Source organism: Phaethon lepturus, unplaced genomic scaffold (genome assembly GCF_000687285.1).
Source record: "Phaethon lepturus isolate BGI_N335 unplaced genomic scaffold, ASM68728v1 scaffold43240, whole genome shotgun sequence".
Lineage (NCBI taxonomy): Eukaryota > Metazoa > Chordata > Aves > Phaethontiformes > Phaethontidae > Phaethon > Phaethon lepturus.
The window spans coordinates 1-18,980 of record NW_010514864.1 but is presented as its reverse complement, the minus strand read 5'-3'; the positions used below and the strand labels follow the sequence as shown (position 1 = coordinate 18,980).

Sequence of the window (18,980 nt, the reverse complement as noted above, 5' to 3'; positions counted from 1 at the left end):
TAGTCCATTCCAAAGGCAAAACATTTTTCTCTTCAAAGTACAGCTATGAGCCCCAAGGACTAGTTATCTCTGGCAGGAAAGATTTAGTGATGTCCAGAGGAGGGGACGATCTCCAGCACAGGTTAAATTTGAAACCCAGGAAAGTCAACGCCAAGGTCTGCAATTGTGTAAGGTTTGTACCTGGCCCTTAAGTCAAAAATGTGAAGGGACTAAGGGGAAAATAAAAATACAGGTGTAAGAGGACTGCAAAAAAATACTGATGGCTGAGTACTGAGACAGCCAGCTAAGTTAAGTGAGTTTCTTAAAAGATCCAAAAGAAACATTATCTACGTTTGTATTGAAGTGTATAAGCACCTTTTGATATCTTTTGAAAGATGCTGCCTTCTAGCAAGACACTGTACCTAGCGATATCCTTCTGCCAGTTACAGAATAATTAAACCAACCCAGACTTTAATTATCAATCAGCTTTGATGGATGCTGTCATCTGCATAAACAGCCTCTGCAGCGTCATCCTTTCATTTCTCTCTCTCATTTGGTGTCAGCACTGTGGTGCAGGCTTGCTGCACATTTGGGTCCAACCTACCAAAGCTGGTGGTCACACTAAAGTGTGTCGGTAGCCCCTGTGACACTGATGGGACAAACGACCCGCCTGATGTTGTACATCCATTGCATGAGACAGTTAACCCAGGCGTTACCCACTAACCGGGGCGTTACCGGCGGCTTTCCTGTTGGAGTGCTGACTTTGAATAGGCTGCTTGTGTTATTTACTCAAGGAAGTACACGAGTCCCAGGCTTCCACAAAGCTGCTGGAGGAGAAAGGGCTTTTGCCCCTATAAGAGCAAGTGTGACCCCAATGCCTGTTTTTCAACAAAGTTGCTTTCTTACTCTGGACAAGTTATTTGATCTCTGCCTTGTTTCCCACTGTGTAAAATGGGAATAATACCATTTTCTACCAACAGAGAATATGGAAACAAGTGTATTAAAAGACTGTGATATGCTTAGATACTACAGTGATACAGACCACGGAAATACCTAAGGTAGATGGTTTTCTAAGAAGTTTTTTCCCGAGGCTTAACGTAGCCAGAGGAAGTGTTGGTATGCTCAAGTTTGAGCTATGCTGCAGCAATTTCTTATCAGTTGTGCTTGAATTTAGACTATATTGAATTGAAAGAATTCACCAATGATGAGCATTCTGGTTATCCTAAAAGGAAAGAAAAAGAGGGTTTTGCCCTATTTGTGTAAGTTTGCTCAGTTTTATATCCACAAAACTCATGTACAAAAAACCAAAGGGGCAAACGCAGAAAACATAGGCTGGATTTTTCTTCTATTGCATTGACAAGCTTTGTAGGGAGGGTCTGAACTGTGGTGTCTATGTTTCCTTAAATGACTGAGGAATTCTTTAGGCTCATATTTTATAAAAGTCAATGTATGAGGGTGGGCAAGGTGTCCAGGTGCCATGTCCTCACACCGTTAGCACCTCCATGTGCCGCCTGTGTGATCCCAACAGCACCGGGAGGCTCGTGCTGCTGTACAGCTGTATCCAGGCCTGCGTTTTTCACCAAGTTTCATTCACTTTTTAAATATAAAAGTCTCTTTTACTGAGGAGATAACTTTGACAGCCACTTTGACCCCCTTGGCAGGGGATTTCCAGTGGTTAAGATATTAGATAGGGCACGTAATGAATGACTGTATGCAAAGGCCAACAGGACCTATGGGCAGAAGACTGCTTATGCCAGCTGAGCATTCCTCACCTACCAGGAATATGACAATTGTTCCAGTTCAGGAGGGTGGGAATATATTATTTATGGAAAAGAGCTATAATTTCTTCATTTTGTTATTCTGCAAATCACTTCCCTTGCATTTCCTTTTAATTAAAAACATACGCCCTGTTTTTTTTTCCTCACTGTAATGTTTCCATTTATAACTGTCCAGCAAGTGTGGTTTGACCAGGGACTTCAACACGGTTCCACATCACAAGGTGAGTAAAATAGCTACTTAAGTCATTAAAGGAAGGCATTTGAAAGATTGAGCATGTTGAAGAGAAGGAACTGATTTAGAGAAGAACACTAAGGCACAATGTAGTTCTTAATTTCTACTAGAAAATAACAGGTCACTCCTTCACATGTTTCTGAAGCAGCTCTGCACCCAGCGTTCCACAGTCAATGTGCATGTTGGCATTGGACGTCCAAGCATGCAGCAGTCGATTAAAAAAGACAGCTGTGTGTCCCTCTCTCTCTCTCTTTTCTCCCCGTTTTCAGTAACCACAGACAATAGTATTCTTTACATTTCCTTAAGGTGTGTTTTCTCTCCCTATGCAAACACACGCGCTGGCATATGCACCCACACCCAGGACTGACACACACAAGGCTTGTTTTCTCCATGCTGCACATGTAAGTACTTCGATAAATCTGGACATCTTAGAGTTATTTTCCCAACATTTCCTGCTGCTTTTTGTCTTGAGGACCAGTGGATGCTCATTTTCTAAGGTGACTCGTTTTTCTTTTTCTCCTCCCTGTACTTGCTGATTTGCACTTGCTTTCATATCCCAACAACAACAAAAAAAAATTAGCAAAAACACTTTCTGGATTCCTCTTCTAAAAACAAAAGGAGTACGATTCTCTTTTTCTCATGCGTATTATATAGTTCTCATATTAGCAGCTGTTGTGATTTAACACCAAGAACCTGTAGGAACATAGTCGGGCTCCAGGGAGGCTAATCGCTGAAGTCCACTGCTTATTACTCACAAAACTGCGAAATGTTAAGCTGCAAGTTCCTGTTTGTATTAGCAAGATTAGCAACTTCCAGAGTTCAAGGAAACGTGCTAACATGGGTTAGAAGGTCACTAACATTATCTGAAAGTCACTTCAGAGACCACCTCAATCTCCTAAGCAATATAAATTCTTTAGTTGGGAAGGCTCTACGCACAATTTACAGAGTCAATGGACTGTGGTAACCACAACAGCTCCTGTTTTAATCATTTGTTCCTTTTCTGGCGTTCTCACTGCACTCAGATCAGATAGTTGTGATTTCAAGAGTATCTGTATTGCTTGCAAGTCCCGCAAGAAAGAAACCATTTCTGAGACATTTTACTTTGTTTCCACAGCTGAAAAACCAGACTGAAAGTATCACCGGTAGATTCATCTGACTCTGTGCTTATCTCCCGTAATATCAAGAGAAAACAGTAAGTCCCAAACTGTCCCCCCACTGTAGACACCTCAACTTTCTCTTTACACTTCAACCTCTTTGAGTCAGGAGTCTTCTGCAGGTACTACAATCCCACCAAATTATGCTATGACTTTACACACACAGCTTCCCAGACTCATGCTCTACTAGGAGTTGATGACTGGTAGTTAGCTGTTTTAACAAATGGACATCAAAATCTCTGTGCTTGAGCTTCTGGATAACCCTTGCTCAGTGTCTTCCCAAGATGCTCGACAAGAGTCAAAGGCTGGATGGAAAGAAACTCTTTGCAATGTCCAGAAAAGCAGCTCCAATGGGATGGTTAGGACTATGCACAGCAGCTCACAGTCTTGATCCGACGTACAAAGCGTCACTTATTTCCTAAGTGACACAAGGGACATGTGTGTAACTTGCCTGTACATGGAAGTGGAAAGAGTAGCTGGTGAGCCATGAAAGAGACAATTAGGTGGCAACACCGGCTAAACACAAATCTCTCAATCTCTCTTTGTTGACATGCCTCTGAGGGCAACAGGGCAAACTTAAGAGAGCCTCAGTTTGGTTTTCATTTGGCTTTGTAGGACTACTAACACTATTATAATAATCCTTATTCAATATATTTTAACTATACTGGAGAACACAACAAAGAAACGGTATAAAACATCATCACCACACACTTGAATATACAGAAATATGACTATAATGAATTGTTACGATTGTTTTTCATGTTATGTAGTCTTCCTTCGATTGATTTTATCAGATGTGTGCTCATCGCAATCCCTGATTCTTACGACTCCTCATGGTGACCCACCTTTGCTATTGTTGAAAGAAGAACTTCAAAGCAAGCCTGCTCTAGCTCATCCTAACAGGATATCCACTTGCTTCTAGCTATAAAATCTAGGTATTACCAAAAATCATGTGGAGGTAAGGTTTGATGGCCATTTTTGTATTGTGGAATGAAAGTCAATGTGCAAATTAAAATGTGGAGGAGGAGAAGAAAGCTGTTCAGAGCAGCTGAGGTGATCTCACCACATGCTTCAGTCCTAACAGGAGTGCTCTGGGCAGGTGACAAGGCAAGTGGACAAAGTGAGAAAGCTCTTGAGAAACCAGGTCAGAGAAGCCAACAGAATTTACTAAATGTGTTAGAACAAACTACCTGCACCTCTACCAAACGGCTAAAAACACCTCACAAACTTGACCAATAAAAGCCCAGACGCTGCAAGTGACTTCACTCTAATCAATAAGTCTTTTTTCCTGAAAGCATTAGCTCAGTCAAAACCTGCAAAGTGAGAAAAATGAAGGGTGTGAAGCAGGTGGTCAACTCATGAATGATTCTGCTCTCGAAGTCTGGCAGAGGCTCAGAATGGCATTACAGTCAAAATGAAAAGAAAATGGCCTACCGTATTGGTAATAAATCCGAACTCTGACGTGCCTTACTCTGCTTTACTCCTGCTGTCTGGCTCCACCTCAACAAATACAGATTTGCTCCCTCTCACACACACGAACACGCTGGGGAAATTCTTATCGCACAAGACAAGAGTGTCTCTACCCAGCTCAGAACCCAACTCAGAACGGCTCAACAAGATCCGAAATATGGAAAAATACGGAAAAAAGACCCCTTCACGCCAAGGAGCCTTTGATCGGTTTCTCCATACCACCAAGGGTCAGTCCTTGAAACCACCTCTCTGCTGCGAGAGATGGGCAGGTTATTTAAACAGTGCCAGGGTCGTGCCATACCTGAGCTGCCTGCCCAGGAAACCAAACCACCTTTCCCAGCATTTATATTGCTTCAAGTCCCATCTTGGGTACCTCCACGTTGCCATTCTCTCCCACGTGCTGGAAAAGGTTAATGGGAAACTTCAGCATGATGCAAATACCTAAGAGGGTTTTCAGGGAGGAACTAGATGTATCCAGCCAACTCAGACCACTGATAAAACATGTCCTTATCTTCTTGCTAAAGACCATGTAGATACAGCCTGGCACTGCTTTGATGCTGGTCAGACTCAATTTGCAATGTTTTCCAGCTCTCGTATTTCTACTGTGACTCTCAGGTTATGTTTTTTTCTTAAAATCACAGCCAGTGGATTATCTTCATGTATTAGGATCTCAGTTTCTATGTATTTTTGTTTTGAAAGGTACATCTAAGCTTTAGGATTGTGGAGAAACAGCTTGGGAGTATAATAAATAGCAGAAACTATCAAGTTTATAATTTTAAATAACTAACTATTTTTGTAGGGCTGATTCATGATTTTTCAGTCCTGTACAGTGCTGAGTTTATGCTGGACAACAAAGCAGCACTTCTGTAACAGCTCACTCTTCTGCAAGACCATTTGCTGAGCTCACCCGCACCTTGTTTTGAAGGCTCCGATTCTGCCCTGGATACAGTCTAATTAGTGCCAGAAAACAGCTTCTGGGAAGTGCCCTGAGTTCAGTAAATAACTAGTATAAAAAGTGTTTCACGCAGTTACTAAGCGCTGCTGGTCTCTTCAGTTCCATCCTTATTTTTTACCTCCTGTCCTGCTTCCTGTCATGCCTGCCTTCCCGTTCTCTTTTGGGCTCTTTCCTTTCCCCACCGCCCCCAGCCCTTCAGTTGCAATTACCCTCACGCAGGGCCCAGCACGGAGCCGCTCTGGCAGCCCTACAGACAAGGTGCTACAGCTGTGAGGGGAGCCACGGGCCCGTGCAAAGCCATGCGCCTCTCGCTTCGCGCAGCGCAACGTCTTAGAAACCTCAGAAGCCTTCTCCGGCTGTCATCCAGTCCAGGGGCCCCTGGCGAGATGGGCAGCCTCCACACCGTCTGAACCTCATTTATCGTGGCGAAAAGTGGATGGGACAGGAATGGTTCCACCGGAACACCGTTGCTGCTCTGTCATATCTGATGGCAATTCTCTCCTTTCAGCGGGCACAACTGGAGGTCTCCAAGAGCATCCGGGTCTGAAGTCACGACGTGACCCCCTACAGACCTCTGCAGGCACTTGCCTCTATTTGTGCAACCGTGGTCAGGAGGGAAAGGATTCAATTCTTACTCAAAGTTTATTTATTCTAAATAAACACCATTTGCTTGTTTCTGTCTCATGCATATCCCTGCTGCTCCCATAGTGCATTTGATAAAAAATACGATTAGTTGAGGCCAGTTTCTCCCAGCAAATATCTCCAATGGCATTTCAAAAGGAATGGCTCATTGAATAAAACCCTATTGTAAGCTTTCTGAATGCTGACATGAAACAGCTGTGATTATTGCACCCTTGCGCGGTCCCCCTACAAAATTTCATGTTTGCCTGGCGTATGTGGGATGCCAGCACTGCAGATTTATGAAGGTGTACGGTGACCAGCATTGACAGTATTTGCCAGTTTGAGGAAGAGGAGGCTCATTTAATTTTGCCAAGAGCTTCCCCTCATAAACAGCTTTGAGTAAAAAGCCAAATAGCATATGGGGACTATTCATCTCTGCCTTGCATTATTTAATGTTAAAGGGAAATCACTTCCTTGCAGGAGAATTTTCAACGAATAGATACTGCTTGTAAAAACATGCCTGCAAAGCTGCCAAAGCTTTTGTGTCCTCAGTCCCTGCTCTCATGTATTTCAATACGCCCAATAGTATGAACAAAACAACCAAGTGGACATGCCCACAGCTGGATGTATGCAATGTGACAGGTCACCAATCAAGGCCATTATTCAAGAGCCTGGAAGGAGATTACTGTAGTCCTAATTGCAAGGACCAGGAGATTTTTCAGTATCAAGGAGAAATAGAGAAAGATGATGTCTGAGTCTCCCCTCAGGTTGACTTGCCTGGCCACACAGATCATTAAACCTCAGCGCTGTGTCAAGGGAGATGGGAAGCTGCAGTCCAGGAAAGTACCCAATATCATAATGCTTTTCTTATTTGTAAGAAAAACGTCCATCAAAGGTTACTCAGGGGGAGAGTCAAGTGTGAGCCACTTGTGGCCGGCTGGCCCTACATGCCAGAAGGGAGGGGAGCAGGCCAGGCTTGAAACCCTCTTCATCCCTCCTGTGGACTGCCAAACACTCTCTCCTTGCCGACCTGCAAAGAGCGCTGGCATCTTCGGGCTCTGCCGAAAGGCAGGGACTGGTTCTGGCCCCTCCTCTTCCTCTGGTATGTCTACTGCCTGAAAAAGAAGCTTACTGCTGGATACCTTATGGTTGATGCACTAAACACATGATAAAAAGGAAATCTGATGGATGGAACAGACTATATACATGCTGTAACACTGCACTTACAGCAAATTCTATCAAGCAAACAATGCATTAGATACAGGTTCAGCTGGAGGAGTATGAGTCAGCAGTGCCTTCTTCTGCAGGGGAAGATACTACAGTTGGACGTAAACCACAGAAATTACTCGTCTGTGCTTTCCCTGATCTCTGTCAAGAACTCACATCCCACCTGAGGTTCTAAGCACTTTTATTCATTCTAGGCAGAGAGGCACCTGGATCACCAAATTTAGAGAAATTCAGTTAAAAAAAAAAAGAGGAGTTATCCAACCCACGGTTCCACAAAGCCTACAATACGGAAGTCCCAAATGGGTGACGTGACTTTCCAGGGCTTTGCGCACTGAAAGGGTGCTTTTGCCAGCTTCCTACCTGGTGGAAAGATTAACAGAAGACTTGAATGTGAAACCTTACAGCTACTCATCTTTCAAGAAACAGAATGAAAAGAACAAAGATAAAAGCTAAAAGAGCTGTCTAGCATCCACTTGGTGACTACTTCAGTTTTAAGGTCTTTGTCACTTTGCTATTGATTTAAGTCTGTGTATCCTTTTGAATATTAGTATGGCTAGCAAGATAGCAACATCATACATAAAAATGTTCTTTATTCAAGAACAGATGAAACTCCCAGTGGTAAAAGAAGATTTAGGTATCTCTGAAGATTTCTTATCGCTGTGCAACATAACTCTCTAATGGTTCAGTGCCTTGGAGGGTCATCTGAGATCACTTATCACATAAATCAAATAGGTGGCAGGCTATGAGAGTGGAAGCCTATAGCAATTTCATGTCTCTGCTCGCAGACATCAAATCTATCTTTTAGGCAGACTATAGAGGAGATAATATGCCACTCCATTTAAGCCACAGAAGAAACCCAAATCTGGGTATTAACCAATTTTAGGAAGTTGCTCCTAGTCTTGACTGCACCACAATTATCTTGGGAAATGACTGGTTTTAAATCCTAAAACGCGGACCGCAGACACTGGTCCTGGTTCTAATTTACACTAAGGCTCCTTTAAATCACTCCGGCAATGGAAGGGACTGTCACAGCGAGTGAAAGTCCAATTTACTTTATGTCCCATTTACATAATCAGGGTGGTGTAAAGTGGCTCTACTGTAAAAATGACTTGGGTCTACCTTTCACTGAATTCCCCAAGAGGAGCGCAGTTTTCTTCTCCCGCTCTGCTTTTCTTCCACGCTATACTCCTTGCTGTTTATCCCTGTGGTGCCAATGCAGGTTACACACCCGTAACTGGGAGCTGGAGCTGCCCCGCAGCCCAGAAGTCGTGAAGACACGTGCCAAGCTCACGCTCTGCAGTGGGGTCTCAGAAGGAGGCAGCTCAGGCAGGTGCCAAGACTGGCAGTCGAAAACCGCGTTCAGCCAGGCTGTACCCTCGTGGTGGGAGCCATGACAGGCGGCTCCTTACCTGCCTCCTCCTCCACCAGCTCAGCGGTCGGCCTGCGTGCAAAGGGCGATCCCCAACCCCCTTCACAGCTCCTGCCCCAGAAGAATTTAGTATTTCTGCAGTAGCACTCCCTGATCTGCAGTTGTCACTGCTGAGCTGATCCTCTGAACTTGTACAACCAGGGCTCACCTCAGTCTTTGCTCCTTTCTCTGTAAGTGAGGATTTCCGTTTAAAGAAAAAAGAAAATCTGTCTCGGAGCTAGTTGTAAAAATAGCTCTCCTGAAATGTGTAAAGGTATTTCTCCCTCCCCAAGCCTGGAGCTAGGCAGTGCTTGGGCCTCTGCTGTAGCTCAGGGTGCACAGGAGAGCAGGCACCTAAGGAACTTGCTAGAAGCTAAGACGAGGGCAATTGCAAAGTTTCTAAATCCTGCAGCAGGAGATGAAGTATTTATGCAACACAGATCCTATCTTTTATATAATCCTGTTCTTCAACAAACACGAAAACATACTGCAGCGGTTAATTGCATGAAAATGTTCAGCAGTAAGATGATCTTTCAGGACAAATGGGAAAAAAATCAGTTGAACCGTGTTTTTCCTTCTTATTTCCATTATTAGTGGGCAGGTTGAGGCATTGCATGAGTAGCACCATTAATGGCTTATTGTACTCCTTGATTTATGGTTTATGCAGTGGAATAGTTGTGTCCACAGCACAAAACCCATGACGAATGCTGGCAGCACTGCCGATAGCCTAAGCAGAAAGGCAAGGGAGTTCCTGAGTAGCACAGCCACTCCTGGAAGGGCGGCAAAGATTTAGGAGAAGGAGCCTCCACGGGCCAGGTCTGTGGACAAACTGCAGATCTATTTTTGTTCTGTCACCCAGAATTTACGTGACTGCGTAGGGAAAAACCTCCCAGACCTCCACTAACAGGACAAATAGGTTGAGTGCGACACATCAAACAGCCTTGATACGAGCAGCCGAGAAGCGTGGATTTGAATCCATTTACACCAGGACGATGTTGCCCCCCTGAGTACAATTTTACAGATGTGTTTATGATATAGGGGGAGCCATATGGCACGAAAGGTTTAAACATTTAATCTCACTTAGCTTCAATACACTGCATATACAGAAAATTGGAAGCCCAGCAGGAAAATGCCAGATTTCATTCTCACTTAGTCGTGATGAACCTTTATGAGCTCGCTCAGAGTTTTGTCACCTGCGAAGTCATTCAGGGCAGGCAGGCTGCGAAAGCCCCGACTTTCCGCTTTGGCCAAGGTGCCGCAGCTGCCGAGCTCAAGCTCTCTGAGGGCTGGGCTGCCCGAATCGCGGGCCTCTCCTGCCCGAACGGCAGCGCGCCCTGCTCCAGACCGTCCCCCGCATACGGAAAGTGTAGAAGGGACTATCGGGAGTGAATGAGCTGGAGGGTCTCTCCCCCTTCTCTTCCTGCAACTGCGCTTCCTTGCGTCGCTCGGGTGGGTCTGGTTTAGAGCAGCTCAAGCTCTCTGAGGGCTGGGCTGCCCGAATCGCGGGCCTCTCCTGCCCGAACGGCAGCGCGCCCTGCTCCAGACCGTCCCCCGCATACGGAAAGTGTAGAAGGGACTATCGGGAGTGAATGAGCTGGAGGGTCTCTCCCCCTTCTCTTCCTGCAACTGCGCTTCCTTGCGTCGCTCGGGTGGGTCTGGTTTAGAGCAGCCTTGCGCCGGCAGCCAGACACTAAGCAAATAGCCGATACGTATCACACTTTGCAAATATGCTCTTTCTCATTAATATTGATTCCCACACACAAACACTTTAGCTATATTCACTGATTGCATTACCATTGCAGAAGTATAATTAACAAATTAAAAGGGAGGACTGTGATTCAGTTTAATTTCAGGAAAATCTTTAAATTTAAAAAAAAAAAAAAAAAGAGTCTGATGTTTGAGGATGATTCCTCTGCTACTCATTTTAATGCCTTGGACATGCTCTGAGAGAAATGTTTTCATCAAAATAAACATGTCCTGAGTGTGCTGCAGTATTGGCATACACGGGTGCTTAAAGAAGCATCAATGAGACAAAAAACAAACAAATGAAAGGAATCCTGACAGATGCTAAACCAGATACTAGATTGCAAATGAAGGTGTATCATCGTGGAGAGAGGAAGAGGGGAAATGCCAGTTGGAAGCTGCTCAGACTGATCTGAGACTGCCAGCTTCTTCACAAAAACTTAGGAAAAGCAACACAGAACATGTACACCACCAGTGCCGGTGAAAGCCAATGCTACAAGTATTTGTGGAAGGAGGGAAGGTAGAAAATCTCCCACACTTGCTGCCCTTCTAGATGCTTGTATGATAAAATAAACCAGCTCCACTAAGTAAATCAATGTTTGCAAGAGCGGTCAAAAGTCCTCAGCCAAAGTCTGACTGCTTTTCTCTCCAAAAACCAACAGAGCACACCTGGAAGAATGGCTGCAAAATGATATCTACTTCCCCTCCCATCTCCTATGAAAAACACCTTTCAGGTGATCTAATATTGTGAGAAACCATAATCATTAAGGATTGATCATGCTAATATAATTTTCTGGATGGCTTATTAACCTACTAAGACATGTTTTTCTCTACTTCCCTTCATTAGCGACAGCAATAATTAGGTAAGGACAGAGTAGCAAAATTGATCATATGCTACTGCCAAAGGGGACAGAGAATGTATCATGGACATTTAGCATAATGTTCTCCAAACTCGAGATGCATTAATTATATTTAGTAACACAGCTATTTTCTGCCTTTGATAGAAGGAATCCATTAATGTAGATATTGTATAACAGAAGCTTATTTTTCTCCTACTCCAAAATGGAATTTTCTTTTTTCTTTAAAGTTCATAATACAACAGGAGATCAGACAAGAAAACATCACTGTCTCAAGTATCTATCCATACCACGTCCTTTCCTTATTTTAGTCTTGACTACCAGTCTCCTCATGAAAGCAGTGCTTTAAAAGCACAACGGCCACAGAGCTCTTGCTAGAAGGCAAAGAAGTGAGTTATACTGTCACCTCCCGGACAATAATCCCCAGGGAAACTCCCCTCATTTTTTTGGGTCAGCTTCAGGCAGCCTTCCCTGCTGCCTGCCACCCCCGGTCACCAGAACAAAGCATCTGTAGCTCACGCTTAGGCAACGCTACTCAGAATATGCACATACTTACATACACAGGTTTTATAAATTAACAGAGGTGACTGAATAGCAGCCGCACTCTGTGTCCACACTAAGGTCCCTCTCCCCCGTCTGCCTCCTCCACAGCAGAAGCACCAGCACCATGTGGGCTGGGGGATGAAGGAGCTGCCACACGAAGCGTTGGTGCCTGCGTGCTGCCCATCACCTGCCCGACCTGCGACCCCAGTGCCATGGCCCCGAACTCCACAGCAGCCGCCCCGACCCTTGAAAGACAAACTGTCAGTTAAGCGACCGCCCCGGTCACAGCTGTGATGCGCGGTGATAGGGACCAGCATCAACCCATGACGGGGGCTCGACTCGCAGCTCCACGAGACCCGCAGCATTAAGCTTCCCGCGTCTCCCTGCTAGCCCGGGAAGCGCGCGAGAGCGACAAAGGGATCGCAGCGATGATGAATTTTTACATACTTTTTTAAAATGCCAGCGACTGGCTTTCCCTGAGCTCTCCCCCAATGTGAGCAGTAGGCAGCTCTCTGTAGACAAAAGCATCAGAGGGAGCCGAGAAGAGTTGACACTACAAACTTGGCACTCCGATGGCAAGCTGCACAAACAGGGAAAGGGAGGATCTGCCAAAGCGAGAGCCAGAGATGATATGAAAAGGATGAACCCAACATATTGACCTTATTTAAGTCCAAACAGCGTAACACTAGGATACTTAACGCAAAAATGTCGAAAACATTCTTTATTCCACACACATACGAATGTTGTCTTTAAATATGCAATTCACTTGATATCTGCAATCCCCCCTCTTCAGATGCAAAATCCAAAATAATGATTATATCAGTCATTGCTTAATACATTCAACTGTGGCCCTGATTTTCATGCATGAATGGTCATTTACATATCATTACCCATCATGCCATCCACTCAGATTTTTCTTTCTAAATAGAGCAATACAGCTAAAGTTGTCATTTTAAAACAAAAATGCTCAAAAAGGGAACTTTCACTTCTTGTTATCTTATCTGTGCTGGTAGCAGCTAATAGACCAGAATATTAAAACGGAAAAGTCTCAGTGTGTGTGACAAGTGCCACACTGAGAAGATCTTAGAGAAGAGGTGATTATCAAGGGATTTTTCACAACTTTGGAAACACAGATAAATATGAACAGAAAAGCTGAAGTAAACCAACCAGAAGCAAAACAGTAATTATAGTACATTCTTCTGTTTTGCTAACACAAGCCCTCGTTGGTGGCAAAGCTAGTTCCACGTTAGGGAAATCACTGCAGACATGAGGTGCAGTTAGAAGCTTTGCATGAATAAATTACAATTTTTCAATTAATATTGCCCATGCCCACAATAGAGGAAGGATTTTTTTCTTCCTTCTCCTGCTACTTTAAAAATAATTTTCTGCTATGTTTAATTAGGAAATTTCTCCACAGAAGGGAATGAGACAGAAGATTAATTCTCCATTTCCCCACCCACTGTGTCAGTAGACTCAAGTGGACACTATAAACCCCAGATAAATACGATGAGGACGATCAAGCACGAAGCTCCATTCAAGAGGTCATGTCCGCAGACTGTAGATCTCATTTCAAAACAATAGAAATGAGTTAGAAAATGGTACCTCTCCATGGCACAGCGCCACAGAGGAACGATTACAAGTGCTTCATGGTGCGAGGGTTCACCACGCCGGCTGAGAAGGTTTGCTGTCACGGCTAATGATACCGAACGCCACCGAGTGAGAAATAGCATTTCCACAAGCACTGATGTTTCGGGTCTTTTTCTCCTGTTCACCACTAATAATTATCCCTCTAGTAGTCACATCCTATTTTACATCTTCTATGCAAAGTATGAAACAGCAATTAGACAATAAATAATGAAATGTTCACTGGTGGGCAATATAGTAAAGGGTTGGGGTTTTTTTAAGGGAATAGACAAGGGGCGCAAACTGTATTTGTTTTTAATAAACAATGAAGGGAACGAGCTATTTACCCTCAGGACATAAAATCCTATGAATGGTCTATTGCTGTCAATGCTGAGTACATACCGTGTTAATGCTTTTTAAAATTGAAATCCAAACCAGAGTAAGAACAATTATTTAGGGGAAACTCAGACCTACCAAATACTGGAACATACCCTTGGATGGAGAGGGTAAGCAATTTTCTCAGAAGTTTTATTAATGGAGTGGCTGAATATCAAACAGAAAAATTACGAACAATTTAGAGGAGGAAACGCAGACATGTAGCCTAGTAGAGACTGAGAGCCTTGCTCATTGATTAACTAGGACTAGATTGTTTTAATACAATAGAAGTTGTCAGCACATACCTCCTGGGGACAGGAAAGGTCAAAACAGGACAACTGGCAGAAAAAATGTGTAATGCAGAGGAAACTTCACTACAAATTTTCTTCCAGGCTTAAAAAAATAAATCAACATTTTTCACTAGTCCGATGCCTATCTGTTACACACACACACGCGCCCATTTTGACATGTGTATAAGACATTCTTATCCCACTCTGCTTGATGCTGCTCTGCTTTCATGTACAGAAATGCTCCAGCAGAACATTTAGGAAGGGGCAGCCACCTTTACAGAGTCCAAGGGAGAGCTGCAAGGATGACATGATTCAGAAAATATGACTTCTGCGGTGAGCTTAGGGGAATGGAAATTTTTCACTTTGGAAAAGAGAAGACTGAAAAGAGACTAGTCATCTGATATAAAAAGCAATGTTAAAAAGGCTGCTATAAAAAGAAGGATAATCAGTTGTTCTCCACATCCACTATTTCTGAGACAAGAAATAATCGACATAATTCACAGCAAAGGAGATTTAAGTTAGATATTAGGATTTTTTTTCCCCCCCAACTTCTAAGAATTACCATGGGCTGGAACAGACTGCACCAGAATGAAGCTGGTGTGCTCAGAAGTGGCTTCTGAGACTGGTCCATGCAGATCTCAGCAAGGGACAGTCTAACTGCAGTTGTTCCAACCAGACCTAAGAAGGATGGATGACATGATCAGTTGAAGCCACTTCCAGAACTATATGTCTACGACTATATCATCCTTTTTTTGCAGGTTAGGCAATGGCTGGGCTTCATACTATGCATGACTCAGTCTTGACTTGTACAAATTCCCATTGAAATCAAGGGGCATTTTTTGGTAACATAATTAAAACCTTTTCATGTTGGCTAGGTGTGTGATGTCTGCCCATGTATAGGGCTGGCCAGTATATATTTTTGCATAATCTCTAAAAGTTCCTGAGTCTGGCAAATTTGGGGGATTTGGTTACATGTAGGACCTTGTGAAGAAGACTTCAGCTCTTCTTCTGATCCTGAAGAGGCAGGAGAGCCAACCGCATCTTCTTCCTTCCTCAGGAGACAAGTTTCTTCTTTTAGACACAGTAGTTTGAAAATGTCTCTTCCAGTTGACCAAGTTTTTGTTCCATTACAATAAAATACCTTTTAGAGAAAAGGCATAGATCTCTTCAAAGGGAAAATATCTTTAAAAATTTTGCTAAATGGGTTGCAAAATCTGTGTCAATACAGAAATACAGGCAGTGCACTGCATTTCCCAGGGCAGTCGGCAACGAGTTTCCACTGTTATCACCCAGCTCGCCTCTACGTAGGTAAAACCCGGGGGGCCAGTTCTGCTCAGGGTGGGGGTCCTGGCCAGCAGCCTGTCACCCTCAGGCCAAACCGACGCTACTTGTCATGGACCCCACGGCGGCTGCACCCCTGATGCGAAGGGCTGAAGATGGTGGAAGGAATGAAGCCCCTCATGCCGGCTTCAAATCCTCTGAGGGCAAAGCTGGGCGTCCCAGGGAGCCCTACTTTCGACCAGAGCGGGCTGCGGCTGTCCGAATGTGTGTCAGGAGGCTCAGTGGCACGCGCAACAGTGAGAGTCTCGCGGCGCAGAGGGCTTGCGGTCACCTTTGTTCTGCGTCCCCTGGAGCTGCGCTTTCCGTGCCGCATCTGCCAGAGGCTCAGCACAAAATCTGTCGCCTCTGCTCCCGTTTCCAAGGAGTGAGCAGCCCTTTCGTAGCAAAGCCAGTCTTCAGAGGTTCCTCAGCCTCCAGCGCGTTTGCAGCTACTGCCCACGCCATGTAGCTGCCTAGGTGTGCTTTCTTCCCCACCTTCTTCCTTTGAGAGCAGTCGGGCCCGGGGCAGAATTTATTTGCACAGTGATAACAGAGCCTTTCAGAAAGGAAATATAAAATGATGAACCAGAGGTCTGGACATGGCCATCTGTCATATCCAATAAGCTTGCGTATGCCATGTGAACGCCTGGTCACTCTTGTAATTAGCTGTTAAAGCTGAATGGGCAATTTTCAGCCAGAAGTGCATGAAATGCATGAACATTTTAATGATGCACGGAACAATTAGGAATATTACATGCACAGTTCCTGATCACCTTGAGATTTTCTCTCTACTTAGTGTTGGGGGAACTCAAGATCTTTAGCCCTATTAGAGCAAGAGGGCACAGCTGGAGTCAGGAAATGGTGAGCTGAATAAATTGCAGTAAGGCAGGCTCTTTTTAAAATGCAACTTTTCATTCTAAAAACCCTTAGATAATGATGGAAAAAATGTTGGCAGTGAATTCTGATGAAAAGAAAGGCCAGAATAATAAACGTGTCCCATGTGACAGCTGGGAAGAACGAAGGGTCTGATTCAGGTCCTGTTCTAATCAACAGGACTCTCTCCATTACCTCTGCTAAAAATCACATTAAACCCTTTGCGTTTGGTTGAGTAGATACAGCACAGAGATAAGAAGCAAGAAAGCCTAGTCCCTGAAATGGCAGCTAAGCATCAGGTAAGCCACCTGAACTCACCCTGATGCAGTAAATTTATATGCATGAATACTTATAGATCTCATACAGATAGTACACATGCTATTTTTGCAGAGAGCAAACCCCTTCTTTCTTCCCCCAAACATGAGAAGAAAGGATATGGACCAAAAAAAAAAAAAAAAAAAAAAGAATCACAGGGACAGCAGCCAGACCCTATAAACATAACCAAGCAATGGAAATGGAGCTAAGCAGTGCAACCCTGTGTCTACATACAGAGAGACAGAAAAAAAGGATGTGGCCCAGTTTTGTTGGGAAAATTCTTAACATTACCACATATTAAGTATTTGCAATAGAAAAGGCAATGCTGCTCTTGCTCAAAACATTGTGTAAATTTGGCATCAGGAAAACCCCCGGGATAAATTCCATCTGGCATGTGTGGGTCTAAAATGCGAGAAATGCTGCAGCCTCAGAGATACAGCATGGTGAGGGAGGAGGAAATGCCTCCTTGCTCGGGGGCGGAGGTCAGCTTGCAGCTCCTCTCAGGTGGGTGCCCACTTGACTTCAGGGGAGCAGAGCTGCCTCCCAACAGGTTGGGACCGAGCCCTGGGTGTTCACCATGAAAATTTCTTAGGAAAAGTTAATGGTATGGTAGATGTGGGTAGGTTTCTTTGCAAAAGCCTGTTCAGAGGGGAAGAAGTATAAACATCACCTAACCTAACCACTGCTTTCATGTACCTTATTTTTACACTGAGTTGCTATAAACTATCCCTGTAGTATTTTGTTGTAATTACATGCAGTAAAAGGAACAACCAGGTAATTACCCCAGACTCTGCAATAGTATTTTCACATTAAAATGTAAGTGCAAGGTGTATAGCTCGTGTCCATGTTTTCACCGTAGGAAGAACAGAAGACTACCCATTTGAGGGAAAACCCACACATTAAAAAAAGCTCTCTGCCAGCTACCAGTGATCCAGGGCTGTCCCAATTCAGGCTGGGTGCCTGCCTCTGCTTATAACCCTGTTGATGGCAATGCATGGTTTTAAAAACAACCATGTGTGTCTCCTAGGGGTGTTTAATCCTCCCTGGGAACCTGGCACCCCCGAAGCATGCACAGGCAAGCTTAAAAGAGACCGTTTACATGTGGGGAGAGGTACTGGAGAAACCAGCTTTCTGATCCCGGTCCCTGGGCACGGCACAGGCTGGGATTAACAGGGGCTGCTGACCCCTCGTGCTGCTCTTGGGCAGCAATTGCAAACGTTGGGGGGGAAGGTGGTGTTGGATTAGCCATATTTCACCTCCAGAGGGTTGTCTTCCACACTGAAGGATTTTTTGTCTTTCATGAGCTTTTGTGCTTCATTTAAGCCCTCAATAAAGCACAAATAGCCCATGGGAGTACACTTTACTCTCTACCTGTCGGAATAATTTCCTACCTGAATTAACTTGTGAATACACTTAAAAAAACCCAGCCACATCTTCTCTGTAGCCTGATTATTTGCCTGCTTTGTTTTCCAAACTTTTTTTATGCTGCTTTTCCATTTTGGGTGCAAGTGGAATCATGTTAATGGACAGATGGGGTGAAGAGTAAATGCAGGCTCAGACTTTGTGTGGCATACATAATCTGGTTTATACAGCCCACTCCCAGGCATCGCTGTTTGCTTAATAGTACTTGCATGGGTTCAGCACCTGCCCAATTTCTTAGCACCTGCATGCTTTGCAGATATACTTGCAATGAATTCTTGCCGTGGGATCTGTGAATCCTCTCTTACCATTTTGCATCAGGAAGGGCTATGCAAGCCCTCCAGCCTTGCCCGGCTGAGCGGGAAGAGGAAGTCTCAGGATGCCCCATCACAGACATCAGAGGGACAAACTTCAAAGAGCAAAAATGGAAGAAAAATAAAAAGAAGAAAAAAAGGAATAAGAAATGTTGGTAAAATCCCGCCACTCGAGATGCAGATAGTAAAAACGACAAGGGGGAAACACTGAACAGACACGGCTGCTTCGGGTTTTTTTCTGAGCAGCGGGGACCGCGCCACCCCTTTCTGAGGGGTGGGCCCGTCCCTGCCCGCGCCCCGGCAGCCCTGCCGAGCTGCGGCCCTCCAGACAGAGGCGATTAATCAAACCCTCCCGAATCTGCGTCTCACCACCCGATAAGGCTTCTTTCAGCTTAGCAAAACTTGGCATCTGCATCACACCTCTCATTCTGGGACTTCAAGATAAACAGCTCTCGGTGCCGGCTCCTCCTGCCTCCGCTTCGTG

General features: G+C 44.5%; 1 protein-coding gene across 1 annotated transcript in view; it reads right to left on the bottom strand.

Annotated features, from left to right (window-relative positions):
* The window catches only part of LOC104626289 (tomoregulin-2-like), a 61,729-nt gene extending 54,491 nt beyond the window's left edge, over positions 1 to 7,238 (bottom strand). The window contains exon 1 of the mRNA XM_010294175.1: positions 7,220 to 7,238. Coding sequence (XP_010292477.1) covers positions 7,220 to 7,238 — 19 coding nt within the window. The remainder of the gene's footprint in view (positions 1 to 7,219) is intronic.
* Between the last annotated feature and the right edge of the window lie 11,742 nt (positions 7,239 to 18,980).